The sequence below is a fragment of the Lissotriton vulgaris genome, chromosome 11, assembly GCF_964263255.1.
Source record: "Lissotriton vulgaris chromosome 11, aLisVul1.2, whole genome shotgun sequence".
Classification (NCBI taxonomy): domain Eukaryota; kingdom Metazoa; phylum Chordata; class Amphibia; order Caudata; family Salamandridae; genus Lissotriton; species Lissotriton vulgaris.
Genome location: NC_141699.1, coordinates 258,933,865 through 258,955,045, shown reverse-complemented (window position 1 = coordinate 258,955,045; position 21,181 = coordinate 258,933,865). Strand labels below are relative to the sequence as shown.

The 21,181-nt window shown below is 43.5% G+C and overlaps 1 protein-coding gene across 1 annotated transcript in view; it reads left to right on the top strand.

The window, feature by feature from the left end:
* The window catches only part of POLE (DNA polymerase epsilon, catalytic subunit), a 300,678-nt gene that overhangs the window by 76,584 nt on the left and 202,913 nt on the right, over positions 1–21,181 (top strand). The window contains exons 8-12 of the mRNA XM_086943189.1: positions 7,158–7,238; positions 7,442–7,549; positions 18,603–18,713; positions 19,216–19,301; positions 20,873–20,992. Of these exons, the coding sequence (XP_086799315.1) occupies positions 7,158–7,238; positions 7,442–7,549; positions 18,603–18,713; positions 19,216–19,301; positions 20,873–20,992 (506 nt within the window). The remainder of the gene's footprint in view (positions 1–7,157; positions 7,239–7,441; positions 7,550–18,602; positions 18,714–19,215; positions 19,302–20,872; positions 20,993–21,181) is intronic.

Below are 21,181 nucleotides of genomic sequence, written 5' to 3'. Positions count from 1 at the left end.
GTGTAATATCAAACATGAGTTCTCGCAATGCTGGTCCCTAGGTCAGCGACTGGCTATGCTGATGCTGGTCGTCATCTTGTCCAGCCCTGTCCCCTCGAGTCTCTGGGTCTCTTGATTGCTTGGTCCCTTTTGATTCACTGGCCTCCAGTTCTCCACCCACTTCCAGGCTGTCTCTGGGGTGTCAAAATGCCATGTTTTGCCCTTGCTGATTATCTTTAGTCTGGCTGGATAAAGCATCATGTATTTTATGTCTCTTTCACTGAGGGTTCTTTTCACTGCTTCAAAGCGTTGCCTTTGCTTTTGAACTTGCAGCGTGAAGTCTGGAAAGAATCTAATAACCGCATTGTCTTTGTGGAGGTCGCCATGGGTGCGTGACGCCTGAAGGATCGTATCCCGATCCCTGTAGTTGAATACTCTTGCTATAATTGTTTGTGGTGGTTGGAGAGCGTTTTGGGACGTAGCGTTTTGAGAATCAAGCCCTCCAAGAACATATTGATACTGGGTCTCTCCGTACCCTCTTGCTCCCTAACGACTGTTGTTACGTCTTGACTTGCCAGCCACTTTTACTGTGAAGGTTGCATTGTCTCTAGTGGGTGTTTGCACTTGCTCCTCCGGGCGCTTCGTCTTTGATTGAAGGCTGTTTATCTGGGAAGTCGCTGTTTTATACCACATACATTTTCACTCAACTCACTCGGTGTGTGCAGCAGGTAGAAATCCCCAATAGTAAGCTTAGATGGCTTTGTCCAACCTTTTTTTACCACAAAGTTGGCCGCCCTTTGTTCATGGCGTTCATTTTTATTTCGGTTAAAAAATTCAATACGACTCTTGAGTGTAGTCAGAATGTTCTGTGGGGGAGAAAGAGAGCCCTAAAGATGGTAACTCAATTTAAATAGGAGAAAGAATGAAGACAGATAGGTTTACCACATCTGTGTGTGTCTCCATCATTTTGATACACTGGGCCATTTTTGTCACTCCCATCGAGTCTTCAACAGAGCTGACCCACTAAGTCACCGATGGGAAATGTAGGCGGTGTAGTCGACATAAATGGTGCTACTCCATATAGCTGGGAGAGAAATAATTAATTAATCCGTTAAAACAGCTTCTTGATTTTAACTCCTGATGCATGAAGTGGCATGGCTGAACCCAAAATTATATAAATCCAGAACTTTGTAGGTCACAAAGAAACTTGCATGCTTTCCAGATGTAGAGTTAATCAGGTGTTTATTGCAATGGCAGTGAAAGACTCCACGTGTTTCGAGAACCCAAGTTCTCTTGATCACTAGTGACTGTATGTGTATACATCCTTCTAAGATGGCATCCATCATATATGTTCATATTCTGCATCACACAAAAAGGCTGGTGTTTTGCTTCGCCTTTCAGATAATACAGGATCTCAGGATCTCTCACACGGTGGCTCAAAACACACACTGCAAAGCAAGAAACACGAAACACAACAAACATCTGTAGAAAAGGGTTTTCTTTTACAAAGTGCAAATACTCCTTTTTTTTTATTTTAGAATAAGGCTTGGGGTTTTATTTTACACTATGCTCTCTAATAGAAAGGCTTTCCCAGATGTCAAAATAACAACATTGAAATACACATAGGGATAAATATTTATATGCATGCAATAAGAACACACTTTGTAAATGCAACTGTTAAATGCATGACTAATACCATGAATAAACAAGCAGCAAATAATATGAGAAGACTCAAGCAAATATAATATGGGACGTCCAGCAAGAGACAAGAACGATATATATATATATATATATATATATATATATATATATATATATATATATATATAGAGAGAGAGCGAGAGAATCACAAAGAAAGCACCTCAAATGATCAAAGCCACTGGCCATACATCACAATGGCAATAATCAAAGCTCAAACACCTCAAATGACCACAGCCACTGGAACCACACATCACAATGGCAATAATCAGAAACAAACCACCTCACCCGATCGTTCACTCAATATCCTTGCCAATTCTCGCTGGGGGGGCCCGTTCACAGCTGGCTTTGATGCTAGACCGGACTCAAGTTCCATTTGTCTTACAGCAGTACGTCTACTCTGTAAGTGAGCTCCCAACTCAGCATGACAACTAACATCAGCTTTATAGTCTCAAAATACACACTAGAAGGTTTGAGAATAGGACTGGCCGGCTTCCAAGCAAGCATTCCATGGCCGGAAGGAGTTCCCACATTCCCTCTACAGTCTCGCATGTTCCAGACTTTATCTTGATGAAGCTCATGAAAGCCTTTCTAGGGTACATTAAACAATCTCTCACAAAGAAATCCTTGAACGTGATCAACCCAAACAACTTGCAAGCGTGGCTATGCACACAGATAATCTCAAGCCAGGCAGAGTCAGAATTCAGGATGACATGAGGCCATGTCCAAGCCAATAGTAAGAACTTCATAATACTTGTACAACACAGTGCACGTTTGTTCACCACTGCTTATAGCATCACATACTTCATCTCTCTATGTACAACACAGTGCACATTTGTGAACCACTGCTTATAGCATCACATACTTCATCTCTCTATGTACAACACAGTGCACATTTGTGCACCACTGATTATAGCATAACATACTTCATCTGTCAATGTACAACATAGTGCACATTTGTGCATCACTGCCCATAACACTGCACTTCGAGACAAAAAAAGTACATTCCACACCTCTTTCATGATTTCAAATGCACATCCCACACGTTCTGTTCTTGGCAAGTCTGTTCTACTCCATGACAGCTTCCACTGAAAGCCTGCCAGATTACAAGAAAGAAACCTTCAAGAGAAGCAAGGCATATGCAGGGCGTCGTACATTCAGGCTAGGATAAAATAACACACCGAAGTCAATTAAAATAATGGTGGTCAAAGGTCATCTCAGGGTGTCAGATCATAAGAGTTCCTCTAGCACTACAGCTGGGCAAGCTTCTGCTTTAGAATAAATAGAATAATATCCTTCCAGAGCATTTGTAAATTTCGAACTGCTATATTGTAGTTGGAAAACGTTTTAGATGGCTGCTCTGCAAATTTTTAATAAGCATTTACTCTCTTCATTCCGAGATGGTGCATCTTTTTGTGCAGTCTTTTGACTTTGCTTTGGCATTAGACTAGCATGTAAGGGTTACCTTTATTGGAAGTCGCTAGTTCTTTTCGTTTTAAGTGTACCTAAGTGAGCACATTATGTATTCTTAGAAGGAGTGGCGTAAAGTAGCAGCATTCTGGAGAGAGCGAGAGGAATTATTTTAGTCATGGTTGGTGGTTTGGAGAATGCATTTTTTTAGGGAAGGAAAATAAATTGATGATCCTTCTTTTCTCCCAAATAGGTCAGAGTGCTTAATTAAAAAAAATGCAACCTTCAAGCTACCTCACTGCACCCCCATTTACAATTGAGGGACTTGCATTAATTAGTTTGGTTCTTTGTCATCTCAAATTCCAGCATTTACTATTCCTTTCTTACTTTATAAACAGTTAATAGAAGGAAACTCTACCCATGACTAGAACCTTATTTACTTGATAGACCATTGGAACAAAGGTGGCCTTTACTTTCCTTCAATGGTGGGAATGGTGGAGGTGCCGTCCCCTGGCTACGGGACGGCACCTCCACCATTCCCAACCTTACGCTGCCAGACGACTATCTCATGTCGACAATTAACAGAGATGGAAGAGGTGGCGGTATCGCTATAATTTACAGGAAAACGTTTTCTTGCTCTTTTGTTAAAGAGAACCTTCCAGACTGTGAAAGCGCCCAGTTCAAAATTATCATAAATCCTAACTTCGCTGTATCTGGTCTCTATATCTACCGCCCACCTGGCCCCACTTCAAAATTCATTGAGGCTCTTCTCGAGACAAGTACCTCCCTAATAACTAAAAGCTCTAACTTTACGATCTTGGGAGACCTCAATCTTCACTTTGATCTTATAAACGACCCTATGATCAAAACGCTCCTTGCAGATCTCTCCGCACTGCAGCTCGACTCCTTCATTTCCACTCCAACTCACCTTGCTGGTCACATCCTGGACCCAGTTTTCTCAAACTTAGAGAAACTCACCTCAGAGGCCCCCCTCCCTATGGGATGGACGGACCATTCCCTCATTAAATTGACCATTCTGGTCAATAAAAGCAAGCACAACATGGCACCGACCCGCCGTCTAAAAAGACAATGGCATAAACTATCTCGAGATGCCCTCCACTCGACCTTAGGGGACTTCCACCTTGACAACAACTCCGACATCAACGACAACTACAGTGCGTTTCATAAATGGATCACGGACGGACTAGACAATCTCATTCCTGCCAAATGGGCAAAAGGCCGTAACTCCCCTTCCAACCCTTGGTACAACGACACTCTCAAAAACCTGCGCAAAGAGTGCAAAAAGGCAGAACGCCTTTGGCGTAGGGAGTACAACGTAGAAGATAAAACAAAATATCTACTTCTGCTAAAGGCATACCACAAAGCCATCCGTGCTGCACGGACCACCTTCTACTCCAATAAGATCGAATCTAGCCCCACCCCTGCTAAAGAAATTTTCAAGCTAGTACAAGAACTTCAGAGCAGCAAAGCCCCCCTCCCGAGTATCTCCTCCGAACAACAATGCGAAGACCTCGCTAGGTTCTTTGTTGATAAAGTACAAAAAATTTACACCTCCTTTCCTCAGCACTCCCCCAGCCCACCCAGCAATCCTTCGCCTACCCATAACTATTCGATCTTGACTCACATCCCGGAAATCTCTGACGATATCCTCACCAGACTTTGCAAAAAAGTCAAATCTGGCTCCCCTGCGGACCCTATGCGCCCGGCTCAATTCCTAGAATCTCTCAACTTCTTCCTACCGACAATCATCACCATCCTGAACCTCTCCTTTACTTCAGCGCGTGTACCATCTACCTGGAAGCAAGCGTGGGTTTCGCCTATCATCAAGAAACCCACCCTTGATCCATCCAAACCGGAGAATTTTCGCCCAATCTCCTTGCTTCCATGGCTGTCCAAACTCGCCGAAGCGCATGTCAACAGTGCTCTATCCCAACATATGGTCGATAACAACATTCTAGACCCATCACAAAATGGGTTTAGACCAGGCCATAGCACTGAGTCTGCTCTTTTAGCCACCACAGAGCACCTCCGAACGATCCTAGATGCCGGTCAAAGTGCTGCGCTGATCCTTTTGGATCTCAGCGCGGCCTTTGACACGGTGTCTCATAACATCCTCCTTAATCGTTTGGAGACCTTTGGAGTAGCTGAACATGCCTTGGAGTGGTTCAGATCTTTCCTCGAAAACAGGACTTTTCGAGTCTCCGCCCCCCCCTTCCTGTCCAAACCCCACCCCATCCCGCAGGGAGTTCCGCAGGGCTCCGCGTTGAGCCCATCGCTTTTTAATCTTTATGTCCAGCCATTGGCGGCAGTGGCCAAAGAATGGGGCTTGACATTAGTGTCGTACGCTGACGACACACAACTGGCCATCGCTCTCTCAGAAGGCCCCAACAGATCATCCTCTAACTTTAAAAACGGACTCTCTGCGGTCGCACAATGGATGACAATGAACTGTCTTCAACTCAATGGCGGAAAGACAGAGGTGCTATTCCTTGGCAAAGACACCAGCCTCTGGAATGAGCACTGGTGGCCGTCCTCCTTAGGCACCATCCCTCCCCCCAAAACCCTAGTAAAAAATCTAGGTGTTTGGATGGACGCCTCACTCAACTTTCGGTCACATACCAAAAAAGTTGCCGGCACCTGTATTGGCTTGCTGAGAAGCCTCAGCCACATACTAGGCTTTTTCAACGCTAAAACCCGCCAACTCATTATACAAGCCACAATCCTCTCACGTCTGGACTACGCCAATGTGCTCCTTTTGGGTGCCAACAAATGCGAGATAGCGCGGATCCAACGCGTGCAGAACTCTGCGGCTAGAACTCTGGTCGGCCTCCCCCGCAGATGCTCAGCCAGATCGACCATCAAAAAACTACACTGGCTCCCCGTTGATTCCAGAATCAAGTTTAAGACCCTCATTCTGGCCTTCAAAATCTTCAAACTCAACAGTCCTCCATTGCTTCGACCCCTTCTCACCCCCTATGCGCCGTCACGGAACCTAAGATCCTCAAACCAAAACCTCCTACACGTCCCACGCATAAAACTCAGCCGCATGGGCGGCCGCTCCTTTAAGTTCCTCGGAGCCAAGCTGTGGAACGACCTGCCACAACACATTCGCTCCATTGACAGCCTACCGGTTTTCCGGAAGGCAGTTAAAACGTTCCTATTCCCTTGCCCGTAAAAACCCCCTCCTACCTGGCTCCTCTATTCAGACCAGGACCCTGGGTTCTTAGCGCCGGGACGCCTCATTGCTGGGGCAGCTGTCGCGCTCTACCAAATCCGAATAGAATAGAATAGAATAGAATGTCGGTACTGGCTTTTCCCAAATCTACTGACGCTTTCAGTAAGGAGTCTGTTAAGTAAGTCCTGAAGTAGCTTCTGTTTCTGGCTAATTGCTATATACTTCTCTCAGATGGTTTATTGTGATTCGTAGCGTACTCTATTACATACTCGCCACATCGGGCATGCCTCTAATGAGTCTCTTTGTGGCTGCAAGGTCTGCTTGCTTTGTCTGTCATTTATTCTCTTGGGTGGCTATATTTCTGTCTTGTGTTGCTTCTGTAGCATCTGTTACATGGTTAAACAATGCTTTGTTGAGAGAATTTACAGCATACCAGTGCTTTAATTTGAGACGGAGGTTTCCGGTGCTGTGCACTGGATATTTGTCAACACTGGAATTATAACCGCTTGCCCCATAGTGCTGCTCTTTGTCTAATTCTGTGATGAGCACAACAATAGTGATTTAATAATTCAATATACATTATGTAAGAATAGCTTGGGCAGCAGATGTTAGTCATTTTTACTGTATATCAAAAGTTTGAGTTGTCACACTTGTAAGAGTGGGATGGTTAGGTGTGTTGGTACTTTCCATGGCAGCCCTTGCGGGGGCAATGGGTGGTGTAAGTTGCAGGGGCTACCTAACGAGGGCCCTGACACTTATTATTATTTTTTTTTTACAGTTTAAACACTGCAGCATACGTTAGATTATTGTTCCTGCTTGTAAAAGGTGGTTATACTACATTAACGCAAGGGTGGCTCTCCATTTTCTGTTGCAGGCTCACTGGTATAACATTCGTTACCGTGGAAGCACCTTCCCACCAGAAATAACTAGGCGTGATGATTTGGTGGAGCGACCGGTGAGTCTTTACTGCTTTGAGTTTTTATTGAAGCTGGTCTTTTATGTCGTCATTGCCTCCATAGTGATATTTCCTTTGCCGTAAACTGTTTCTCTCCAACTTGCCCTTTCACATTCTCTCCTACCGATGTCATTGGACCTCCCACCCACGATATACCTGCTGCCTGCACTATGACATTGATTTACTTATATTATCACTTGCAGGATCCAGTTGTTTTGGCATTTGATATTGAGACGACAAAGTTGCCTTTGAAGTTTCCAGATGCTGAGTCTGACCAAATCATGATGATCTCCTACATGATCGATGGACAGGTAAGAGGTTAATATTTCTCTGCAAACCCACCGGGCATTCCCAGGCTTTCATTTTTTTATCCCCTCCATATCCAGCTTGTAAATTTCCATCTACACTTTGGCTCGTTCTTGACACATTGAACTTCCAGGCGTCCATGCCTGCCTCTGGCAAGTGTGGACCTTCAAGTGCTGTACTTTCTCAGCATACTTGCCCCAATTCTCATTTTGGAGCTGCCATGCTTGCCCATGTTTTAAATAGTTTGTTCTTCATTTGTCCAGCTGCTGCAATCTATTCCTGTACAGTGCTGCATTTAAGTTTTTTTTATCAATGTGTGTCGCACCCCCCTCTACAATCCCTCATGCTAGATCCTTGAGGCATTTTCTCCAGTGCACTGATAACACATTTGAAGCACATTTCGGCGTGCCACCGAATAGGCTGCTCTTCCTTTGTCTTGGGTAGTGCTTCTCTAATCTCTACACTTACGGCAACCACCTCATTTCAGATTCCTTCCAACCACCTCCGCCTGTCTCCATAACCCATATGACATTTTGCCTCTATCAACTTCATTATTATTTGGTAAAAACAATTAAGCACAGCCTAAATACATACTATCACCATCCTTGAAAAGACACCAACCAGTACACTTTAAAATTTTCACATTTAATACATTTATATTTGTCAACCTTAAAGCATGTTTTTAGGTCTCGGCTAGAAACGCGCGAAGCGCGTTCTCGCCAGAGAACTATAGCTGCCCTCTCAGCCAACAACGAGAGGGAAGTGGAGACATGATCTGGTCGCGCGCCCAGCATTCTCAATGGGAAAAGCATTTTCAGAGTCGGATTACGACGCGCGCTTTAGGATTGGGTCGCGCGCGTGAGCTTCTACCATGGACAGCTCACGTGACGTCGCGCGGCCCAATCCCAAGGCGCGCGTCGGAATCGGCTCTCACAGTCTCGCCCTTTCTCGCCGGACCGGCACTCGCACTGCATGTGTTGTTTATTTAGCAAGCTGAAAAAAGTCTTCCCAAGAGCTGGGCTGCGCACAGGCATTCCAAGGGCGCCTTCACTCCCCCCTCCTCGCATGTCAAGCAAAGGTTCAGTGCGTCTTCTGTTCCTCTCTTCCCTCTACCCCCACCCCACTCTCAAGCCTTGAAAAATCAGCAATACTGTTTTTCTATAGGAAACCCCGCTTTCCCTTCTTCCTTCGTGTGCCAGTCAATGCTAGGCAACAAGCTGCATTTCAAGATGCCACAGCCCGCCCTCGAGAGGTTTGTTTGGCCTTGTGCACTCCCGTGGCGGCCCCCGCACTGCCTGTTTTAAACTTCTTTCACACTGCTTTGCAAAGTACATCAGTCCAGGCTGGCAGCACCCGCCTCCTATTCCAGTACTTTCAAGTACTGAAACCCACACAGATCTTCCAAGACACCCCGTAGCCGCAGGGCAGAGGGCGCGCAGCTCGTGGCAGCTGTGCTTACAGGCGGCTTCAAACATATATTTAATGTGGCTATTGCTCAAGCTTTGCGTGTGCATATGTGCACTGTACTGTGCAGAGAGGGAGAGGGAGAGAGACAGAGCGAAAGAGGGAGAAGGGAGAGAAAGAGAGGGAGACAGAGGGAGGGAGGAAGGTTTAATGTCGTACCAGTGAATTAACTGGTACGTACTGATTGAAATCTAAGAATGTGCACGTGGGGGGGGGGGGAATTTAGAAGTTGGTACCCGTGGTGCAGGCTTTTTGGTGTGGTCCTGGGATCAAGTTTGCCACGCGCAATAAATAGCGGGCTGGGCAGGCTGGGTCAGCGAAAGCACCTGCGCTAGAACCCCAGACCAGTAAGCCCAGACTCTCCATGTCACCCTTTCTACAAGGCTTAGCAGTATGCAAGGATAAAACACGATTGATTGAATACCTGCACCCTGGTCGGCACTCCTTATGCCCCAGAGTCGCCGACACAACATTGGCGACGAGGGAGTGTTGCTGCTGGGGTTCTCTGTGGGCCCCCAGCGACGAGAGACTGTGTGCAGCGGCCACGCGCTCCTTCGAGGTGAAAGTGGTGCTCGTGCCGCATGTGACGGCGGGATTGCTCCCTTGGGCCTCTTGCGAGCCCTACCCCGGCTTGATGCAGTGGTGCTGCATGCATACCCCCGAGGTGCTGGTAGGCTCGAGTCACAGCGGCTGATCTGCTTCCCCCTTAGGCAATGAGAGCAGGCCCTGCTTTAAGTCAGAGGTGTGCAAAATTTAAGGGCTGCCCTCAACAGCTCGTCAAAATTAAGCGCAGGCAGAGAACTCCGCTCCATCACCGGAGGGTGCTGAGAGATTTCCTTACTAAGCGCTCCACTGAGAATGCAGAGCACTCAAACTTCAGAGGTCTCCAGGGTCGGTGCATCATCTACCTGATGAAAAATTGTAGTCCAAAATCACATCCTAATATTGACAAGAGTACACAATGCAAGTGAGTTCTAACACTGACAAACTGCCCATTGTTATAGCGCTCAATGCAATAGGTCTCGCAGTTATTAGAATTTGAGCTATTGACACTGTAAATGACAATGCCTTTTATTTATGTTTTCAAAACCAACACATAAATAAAAGGCATTGCCCTTTACAATGCCAATAGCTCGAAGTCTAATAACTGCGAGACCTATTGCATTGCAAATGCTTGTTTAATAATGCTGGATAGAACACTAATGCTCCTATGTGCATGAAAATACTCAACATTTCTCTTGTTTTTCGGTACAACATGTATTTAATACTCTTTTCCTGACAATATCCTTAAAAAGACCGTAAACAGTTTTAAGGTGTTTGGCGTATGATCAAGTTGCATTGCCCCTGCCCTTTGCCTGGGTCCTTGGCTACTCATGTTTCCTTCCCCGTGTGAGATTATTTGTGGTGGAGAGAGCGAGACAGTGGTATCTTGCCTTTCTCAAACATGGCTACACTTTTCTGTCTTTAACTGTGAGGATACAGATTCTATCTGGCATTTATTCCTCTTATCTTGTCACTAGACCAATTGCAGTCTTTGAAGTCTTACCGAGGGTGCCAGTAAAGCTGAGAAAGGAATAGGAAGTCCGAGAAAACCCAATTCTGCTGCTGATTTTTCTGGGTTAGGAATCCATAAAAATGACAGGGATGGGAGAACTACTCTCCCTGCCTGGATCACTTTGTGTGTGTCCTCTAAACTATATGCTGCACAAGTTTTCGCCAAAGGGTGCTTTTGTGCTGTCTGGGTGCTGACTTGTTTAGTGCCTCAGAAGCCTCTTGGTATGAGAGGAATTTCTGTGTTAGGTTTTCATAGTAGTCTCTGATTGAAGGGATTCTGCAGTAAAGGACTGGAAAATAGTCACCACAGAGTAATAATCCCCCAGTGGCATGCTGTCTTGTAGGAATGGATTGATGTTACTACTAGTGTCTCTTCTCTGTTATGTTTTTTATTGTAAGGGGCAGGGTACGCCTCCATCTGTTGTGTTTGTAAGCGGATAAAACAATACATGTAGATGTAAAAAAAAAGTTTTCATATCGGTGCAAGAGAGCAGATTTTGGCACCTACAACCTGTTAAAATGCATACTGTGCCAAATGGTTTAGGGCTATGGTTTTGATACACCTTTGTTTGATTTGGTTGTTGATGACCTTTGGTTGCATCCTTTTATACGAGCCTTGTCTGCAATGTGAGCATGAACTGGCTAATTCCAATTGTAGGACAGGAACTCAACTGTACTAAAAGCTTTTTAGTGACTTTTTATGAATGAGGATTGTTTTGCAGAGAGAGGGAGGCCAATCACTATTTTCAGGGTGGCTGCTTCACCTTAGCTTACTATGCGACACCTTCCTTGCCTAGACACCTCACAGCACGTGCTAGCATGCCATGACCTCTTTGGAGTTCCTCGCTGGAGCATCCAGGTACCTTTCTCGCTTGCCCGATGGTGAAATGGTTTTCTACTCCTACATGACTGAGCCCTCCATTGATTGAAATGTTGGGTCGCCTGCCATTGTCATGTAAGGCAGAATATCCTATGGACTTCTTCTATAAGGTTTAATTACCAAAATTAAATGTCGGCCTGATGAAAACACTGATGACACTTCATGTTGGAGAAATGTCATAATGATGAAATATCCTTTAAATGAAAATAGAATGTTGTTGTTAAAAAGGTAATGCGGGCCAGAGACGAAATTCCGGGACTTGAAAAAATATTTTTATAATTTCTACTATAATAGGAATTGTAAGAAAAGAAATCATTTTTATTAAAAAAGGATATGCTAGTCTTTATTTGGGCTATCCTGACTCTGTAATCAAGAAGAGAAAGACAGCACAAGATGGCAGAGCGAGACAAAGGTGGGAAAGGAAACATTTATGAGAATAGAGAGGTGATGACATAGATGGGATAGAGAGCTTTCATGGAGGCCCTGGAGAAGAAAACCTTTGTGGGTTTAAACAGAAGCTCGAGTGGCACATTGCGTTTTGATGGCACGGGTGTTGAGGAACACTAAAAGATTAAGGAAATGAAGAGAGATCTTGGAAATTAAGGGGTCACAACCTTTTAAAAATAAAAAATCTCAAGAATGGTTTTCACCAGATTTGTTCCATCAATCTGATAAAAGCCATTCTTGAACAATAACTCCACAGCGGTTTCACGAAAAAAATTAGTCTGTATCGTGTTCTACATGTTGGTTTAGCACCAAAACTGCATACAACCATATAATATTGAGAGTATTTGTCATCTAGTCCTGCTTTGAATAACAGGCCTGCCAGCTTTGAGATTGATGCTATCAGCACACCCCAGATCTCTCCATCAAGGTGTACAGTATGACTACGTAGACTCCTCATTTTTCAAAGTTGGCCTTCTAATATAAGAGGTTTTGACGGCACAATCTTTAAGGTAGCTGAACTGATTATATGGGGGAATGGATGTGAATATTTAAAGAGGATTTAGTGTTTTAAATGAAAATTTACTTTACCCTCTGATTGACTGAGCCAAGGTGGGAGATTGGAGACTGAGGTAATTTCAGAGAAAGCAACATTTTTGTTAAAGTTTGAAATGGAATTTCGTATTCTGTTAGTGAGCAAAAGATTTTACTGCCAATTTTTTTTCTCTAGAAGGCGATACTTGCATCTGTTCTTTGTGGTTTCTTTTAAGCCATTGCTTCCTGAGTTATGCAAGAAATGTTTTTAAGGCTAGTTTAAATAAAAAAAAAAACACCTTATGCTGTTGTCACAGATTAAGGCTAAGCTTGGTTAAGACCTCCGAGCATGTATATGTTTGTGCATTATTTTATGTGGTTGAATTGTTTAGCTTTGTAGCAAAAACCTTTCAGTTGAATATTTGGTAGCAGGGCGCTTTGTTAGCTGTCCCTCTTCGGTCACAGACTGAAAGTACTTCTCTTCTCTAGAAAGTTGACTGGCCATCAGTTTTTATTCCTTTGGGCCCAGTTATCATTGCTATTATTCATGAATACATGTCCGCATCCCTTAAATAGCAGGTCACAAACTGATTCATCCATCCAATTACTCACCAACCATTGACTCGATCTTACACTCACTTATCTAGCTGAAAAGACACACACAAACAAACTTGCCAAGGAGTAAAAAGGCACTTTCTGTCTAAGATAGCTCTATGAAATCTATGCTAATATAATAAAGAGAAAACCCAAACCTTTGAGGCGGGTAAGCTCCGGAACCACAGCGCCAACCGGACACCGCATGCAGCATTGGAAAGGTGAGGCAAAGCAGATGAACATAGGCTATACACCAGCGCAACATATACTTTGCAAGGGACAAAGCACGTTGTGGGACAAAGTAGTCAGTTGGAAGTAGCACCGGCTCTGAGGAGCATACGCCGCCTGCAGCGTGGGAATAGCGTCTGTGCAGGGAATAGCGTCTGTGCGTATAGCATCCTATGACGTGAGCAGAGCGTCCCATGGTGTGTGCGGGTAGAGTCGTATCACGTAGATAGTAACGGAGTATCAGTGCACCCGGGTCCATTGTGCAGGCCAAGACGGCTGAGGTGCGTATGCACACTGTGTCATTGTGGTTAAATCGGGACACGCACAGCATCGCATACAGAGGCACCCGGGAACATTGTGCGGGACGGGTAAGGCGCGTTTCCGCACTGTGTCATTGGGGGGATTACAGACACGCACAGCATCGGCATCAGCACAGCACAGTATCGGGGTGACGCTTTGGGACACTGTGAGGCCACACACGCTGAACGTTGGCGCCATCATTATTAAATGCAGAGGCTGACATTCTATTTTTATACCCGGACAATGTCGGGACGGGCTGCTAGTATGTTATAAAGTTATGAATGTGTGAAGGATCCACTTTAGGACTAGCAAACTCCACTAATATGTACCTATAGTTGTGCTCTCAGGGTCTCCTCCCCAGATTAATAATGAACTGATTTAAAGAAGAATTGAGGGAAAATATTGTTCAGGATGAATCCTTTTCTAGAATCCTCCAATAATGCTTCCTTTTTTCTGAATGTCATACCTAATCTCTTGGTTTATGCCCTTATGTATCAGAGGATTTTGCTGCTTGCCCACGTATTTACTTCCGAACTATGGGGTTTCAATTGTTTTACTTCTGTCCCTTTATTTAAGATGTTATTTTCTGTTTCCTCTCAGTGACTCTTTATCCACATTAGCTTTGCTGTTTTGTGAGCAGTGGATACCTTTAAATAGTACTCATTTTTCATTAAATTCTCAATCTCTATTTCGAGTGAGCTTTTCATCTTCTTGACTTTATGGATTTAGAAGGCTGTTTATCTCCTTGGTCATTCTTTTTTTTCCCAGTCCAAATGCCTGTCTTTATCCTTTCAAACTCTGTCATCTTCTGAAGTTGAAATGATGCCTCAAGTCAACTCTTTCCTGGTGGCCTTATCTTTGAACCTGGTAGGTCCAAACAACCTCATTGATTGACGACCTTTTAGAAATCTAGTTTTTTATGCGACTCTTCCTTTTTGCTTGAAGTTTAAAACTGCCAAAGTCTAGGAGAGGTATATCGGGCACTCTCTGAGTCTATTGTTCCAGTGTTGGTGAAGCTTTTTAATAGCATTCTTGTCATAGGAGATCCCCCCCCTCGCTCTTGGAGCGAAGCCACTGTTGTCTTAATTTTAAAACCTGGGAAAGCTTCAACAGACTGTGGCTCATACCGCCCTATTTCACTTTTAAATAGTGACTATAAATTATTTGCCTCAATGCTGTCAAAAAGGTTGGGGGCAGTAGTGGGTAATATTATTGACGAAGATCAAAAGGGCTTTATTCGAGGGCGCCAATTGGCAGATCTTACCTATGACTTAATAGGTGCTATTGATATTGCTTCTGTCTTTTCCCTCCCATTGGCGGTTTTAACACTAGATGCGACTAAGGCCTTTGATCGGGTCTAATGGCCATATCTTTTGGATGTGTTAAATAAATTTAACATAGGAAAAGGCTTTCGTCATGTCATTGATTTGCTGTATAAAGCCCCTATGGCCAGACTACTTGTCAATGGTATATTGACTGACTCTTTTGTGATTACTAGAGGCACCCAACAAGGTTGCCCCCTCTCCCCTCTCCTGTTTAACCTTTACATAGAGCCATTTGCACAGGCACTTAGAGAGGATTTTAACATGGTCCCATTTAAATTTGGAGAGTGGGAGAGGAAAGGTGGCCCTGTTTGCGGACGATATCTTGGTTTTTACAGCTGACCTTGATACAGCCTTTTCCGGTATTGTTACACGGGCAGAGGAATGCGGGGCAATATCGGGGTATGAAATCAACGCTAACAAGTCCGAGTTAATGGCATGGAATATGGAGACCCCATCATGATATTGTCACTAATATGAGATATCTCGGTATAACAGAAGCTAGAAGATATCCCGGAAGTCAACTTTAATCGCATCTTTAAACAATGTCAAAAACAGCTCAACTCATGGTTGCATCTTCCTTTAACGATCTTGGGAAGGATCAACTTGGTCAAAATGTCCATCCTCCCCAAGATAACATTTCTTTTTAATTCAATACCACTTGCTTTCGATATGAAACAATTAGCTAAACGCCAAAGTAAAATAAATTAATTTATCTGGAAGCACAGAGCAACTAGGTTAGCCTGGAAGAAACTTAGGCAGAAGAGGTAGAAGGGGGGCTTGGCATGATTACCTGATTTGCAGTATTATGCTTGGGCATTCCAACTGACCCACTCACGAATGCTGCTGAAAATGCCAACTGGCACAGCGGTGGGAGCAATGTATCGGGCTATGCTAAGGGCATGCGACTTGTCAGAATCTGGTTTCTTGTTTAAATTTGGAGACCAAATATTTTTCAAAAAAATTACATTGAAGACCTTACAGTCAGCAGCCAGAAGTTGGTCGGATATTAGGAGGAGAACCGGGCTTGGCTATTTCTCAAAAAGGGCACCATTATGGGATTCCCCGTGCACTCTCCGAGACTCTGAGTATTCCGCTGAAGGAGTCTGGGCTTTTGACGTGGGGAGACTTGTTAAATGGGCCAGTCTTGCTTTCTTGGGAGGATCTCCGTGAGGTAGTGGGTCCCGGCTTATCCAAGTTTAAATATCTCCAATTGAATAGCTGGTTCCACTCACAGGTTAAAAGCAAAGTTCCTCTTGGGAAAGATAGCAATTTAGAACATCAACTGGTAGTAAAACCTATAGGGAGAAGAGAGATTTCATTTTGGTATTGGGCCATAGCAGAAGAAGTAGGTGGCGAATTTACATTGGTCGATGAACTATGGGGAGCACAGCTGAATAAACAGTGTGATTTGCTGTGGAGGGATTCATTTAATACTCTCTATAGAATAGTCAAACCTGCTTGGCTTAGGCGTAATCCTATTTTCACAGCCCATAGAGCATACCTCTCCCTCCTTAAACTCTCGAAATTCCAGCCCGGGAAAGTCTGTAACAAATGCGGCTTCCCAGAAGCATCAGACACACAAGACTGCCCCTTTTTATCTGAGTTTTGGGATAAAGTAAGAACATCTATGGAATCAATTTTGGGAACCCCTTTGATTATCAGCCTACAGCTTATTATCTTCGGCCTGGATGATTATATCGTTGGCCCAGCAAAATCATTGCTTTTCTACGCAATACTTCTGGCAGGGAGGTAAATATGCAAATATTGGATAGAACCAGTTGCACCGACCCATTCAGAATGGTTGTCTTTACTGTATGAAGTCTCCAAAGTTGACTTGTAATAAGTACAAATTGGCATTGTGGACCTGTTGAGAAATAGGCGGTAGGACAGTTTTTTTTCCCCGGGTCCTATGATTATGCCTATATTGCTCCTCGGACTTTCTTAAAGGGTCTTCCGGTTATACTGTCCGACAGGCTTTGCGACAACCTAGATGGAGTTAAAATTATTTTTCCCACGCGCCTCCCCCGAGTAATTGAGTGTCTTTGGCTGTGGGCCGCAAACAACGAGAACACCAGGATACGAAATGAAAGATGGAGGTTACTTCTCTTTTTTTTGTTGTGGGGATAAGGCAAATTAGGACACTGCCAAAGTCGATAGTTCTGACAACCCTCCACTATGGAGCTCTGTAGGCTTAGGCTCTGACTCCAAGTGATATGATCTATGCTCCTCCATGTCATGGCATATGCCTTCTTTGAGGTCTGAATCAGAATCTGCTCTCCTGAGCCTTCTGAGATGTGTCTTCATCTACCTTGTGAAACATGTCTGCAGGGCGCATGTGCACTAGGTATTATTTTAAAAAGCAAAAGTGAAAAACCGTTTTCAATATATGCTGCCTTGAGAGGTTTAGCAGGTATTATGGATGTTCCTAGTTGAGAGCAAACTTTCTCTGGCAATTAGGGCAGAAACTAAAGATTCTACACCTTATACAAATGGCTTTGGATCATCAGGGACATCCCCTCCCATATGTTAAATATATCCCCCCCTCACTTCCCTGGTTTCTTCCCTGGTTAATGTTTGACGATCACTCAATACTTTGCAGCTTATTATGGACAACTTCTTGGGAGCTCTACCGATTCGCCGCTAAACCCACCAGCATAAAAAATTAGGTAAAATTGAGGTCACATAAGATGGCATTTTGGTCTTGCAGTCACCATCACTGAGTGTCATATGGACTCCTCCTATGACGCTGCTACTCAGGGGAGAAAGATTGTGAATAAACACTTCTAGACTCAAACTCTAGATGATGTGAAATTCGAAGATCTTCAAGCTGGAAAAACATTCTTACAGTTGGGTACTTGGTTTCTTTTTTTATTTTTTTTGTAGCTGATCTCATTGAACCAAAGAGGGGCTAAGTGATATTGGTAACAAAATGTAAAGGAAATCAATCAATTTCATTTTCTACATATGCTGCCATATGAATAGTTTAAAAAAAATCAATTTCTAAGGCCAGGTTTCAAATGTGGAAGCAGAAAAACACAGAGGAAAAAGGAACTAAAATAAATAAATAAACATACATATCTAAAATACAATTCTTACTAATTTTATATAAACCTCTATTTTTAGGTCTAGCCTAACCAGTGCAAATTATACTAAGCTTACCAATCTATGGGAAAAGCGTACCTACTGATACTGTGACTATTGATACAGTAGCTTTTTCTTACCTTACATTTGCCTTGTCCGTAATGTTATTTCATATAGCCACTAGCCTAACCTCAGTCAGTCTATGATACCAGACGACACTTAGATTCTTCATGGTGGGTTTTATCTGTCATCACCCCCTTCTCACCACCAAGTGGTATTCCTACTACCACCCTTAATTTGCCATGCTCTTTCACCTTGCCATCATTTCTTGTGATCTACAAGCAGTATTTGTGACAATTTCAATCTGGAATTTTCCACTAACTCAAGGTAAATATTCCATCATTGTTAACTTTACGCAGTACCCCTAACTCCTAGTTCCCAACCCCTCCTTTACCCTCTTAACCATGAGGACCTGGTAGCCATTAATGTTACTGTTCCACCGACAATGTGTGACCATGATGGAGATTGGAGGAGGCATCGTATCAGTGTTTGGTTGTGGAGGATTAGTGCTGCTACTTCTTCGAGCCCTCTTCATGAAGAACATTTTTCACCAATGTGTCTGTACTGCCACAATAATCGCTGTTTCTTTCCCAGGGATACCTGATCACAAACCGAGAGATCGTCTCAGAAGACATTGAAGATTTTGAGTTCACGCCTAAACCAGAGTACGAGGGGCCATTCTGTATCTTCAATGAGCCCGATGAGGTGAGTGTGCCAGATGCCAAATTCCTGGCAAGTGTCCTCATACTCTTGTTCAGACACTGGCACCTGAAAGTGATTGCAAGTGTAAAGCTCTCTGGAAAGTGTGTCCAGGCACAGGCTCTGAAAAGTGTTTTTTTTTATCCTATAAGTGTGGAATTCAGGGTTTCTAAGCCAATAGTTTTTACTGAAGCATGCTTGATCTCATTATGTACCTAAGGACCTTTGTGCGCTGATTCTGTAGCCTATAGTCATCTGCATGAGGGAGCCTCCTTCCATTGTAAAGAGTTCCTTCACTAGGATGGTTTTTGACCAGATTCAATTGTCTTTCGAGTTACCTGGCAAAAGTAAGGCTTAAGGACCGGCCCCTCCTTCCTTATTCTGCCAACTTGTACACTCTGCACCTGGCTCTGTTCTCATTTGTGGAAGTGGTGACTCTCATTGACTATTTAGCATTTTCCTTTAAATAAATGGGTTGATTGACTAGTTTCACTTCTTTGTTTTTTAGGCACATTTAATCCAGAGATGGTTTGAGCATGTCCAGGAGACAAAACCCAGTATCATGGTCACATACAATGGGGACTTTTTTGACTGGTAAGTGTGAAAGTATTCTTGGCTTCCTCAGCTGAGTTTGTCCAGATCTCCCACTTGGTCCATCCTTCAGTGTTCCTCCAGAACTTAAACTGGACTCTTAGATATTGTACCAGCATAGTGATGTGTTTACTCTGCACCCCCCTCTGAAAGACACTAACTTTTATCCTTCTATAGAGGAGATGCAATTAAAGTACCTTTAAATAAAAAAAATATAGACTATTTTTCTTTCAGTATCAAAGCTTAAAAGCGGATGTAAATTCTTAACATGGCACTATTTTGGTATGTTCCAAGCTACAGCACCAGAAGGATCCTAAAAATGGAACGAAAAGTCCAGCTGCGTCATAGCAGACAGCCTTGATACGAACAACAGAGTTTTGAGACTAACAGTCGTGAATTCATGCATGGTGCAGTGGTCTTTTAATTGTCCTCCTGGAAGGGGTTCAATACACTACATGATTAAATTCCAATAAAAGCCTGGCTTGTCCTCGTCTTGAAGATATCTCCTGACACTTTACTGCTGCTTCCAGTAAATAAGCGTGCTATATTCAGGTGCCTTTGTTTAAAAAAAAAGACCCTGTTTCATTTGTCGAATTTCTTTTGGTACTTCAGTGTGCTCTTTATGCTTGTCCTCAACCCATTTTTGGTTGTAACCAAGATGAGGTAATGCCGACAGACTGGCCATTCACGTGCCTACACATGAATCTCTTCCCTTTGAGCTATACGTGGCTTTCAACTACAGTACCTGACATTTAGAAAAATACTTAACACATGTACTCTGTAACTTAAAATTGTGGCAGTGTGATTAGACCTTTTTGCAATTTCGTGCCTGCTAAATATTGTTTTAAAAAAATAAATAAAATAAATAGTGTGCAAGTATGACAGGCTCAGGTTGAGCCTTCTTTAAAAACACATTCTAAAAAAAACAAAACTGAAAAAGACCCAAAAGAAGTACTCAAGATTGCACACTTGGTAATGTCACCATCCAAAAACTTACACACTTTGTTTTACCTTTGCTTGACTGCACTTCTGGCCTCCCATTCCTGTCCATTTGGCACTCAGTAGCTTTCTTTGGTCGTATGAGCACTTTATAAAAACAGGAAAATAAATGTCTGCCAAAATAATGTGATGAAGTATTTATTTAAAATAGTGAAAACATAAAGTCCCACATGCATTTTTGTGGCCCCGAGTATGGATCCCATTCGTAGCATTGGGGCAGTTCCGGAGCAGATACTTCTGCGTCCAGCCTACAATCATCACAATTCAACAGACAGGCCTAAAAGAATTCAGGACAACATCTTTACTAACCAGGCTTTTTGGTACTCATTTCAAAGCCAGTGCCTAATGTATTTCATAATTGCTCACTTTCAGTCCTGGAGAATGGTACTTTTGCAGATTTGTGAAAGAGGCAGGCCTTCTTGCCTGACCTTCACTGAGACAATTCAGTCAAACCTGCCTCTGGTTTTTTTCAGTGGTGGCTGGGACTTGGATAGTGGTTTTAAATGAAAGCTGCTGAGGGATGCACGTTCTTGAATGTTGTTGACTTTTTCCTACTTCTTTTGTTTGTCTTTTAGGCCCTTTATTGAAGCCAGAGCAGCTGTTCATGAGATGGACATGTACCAAGAAATTGGGTTTCAGAAGGACAGCCAGGGGGAGTTCAAATCTCCCTCATGCATTCACATGGACTGCTACAGGTAGGGTACAGACTCCTGTAAAAGAATATAGTTGTCACCCACCTGGGATAGTTTTTAGGTGGGTTGGGAGTGGAGCTGGCCAACTGGTAGAATAGGTTGGGAAGGAGGATTCTGTGATGTTGGGCCTCAGGCCCACATGGTGATGAGAGACAGATACGAACACTCGGTATTATGGTGCATTACCTGGCC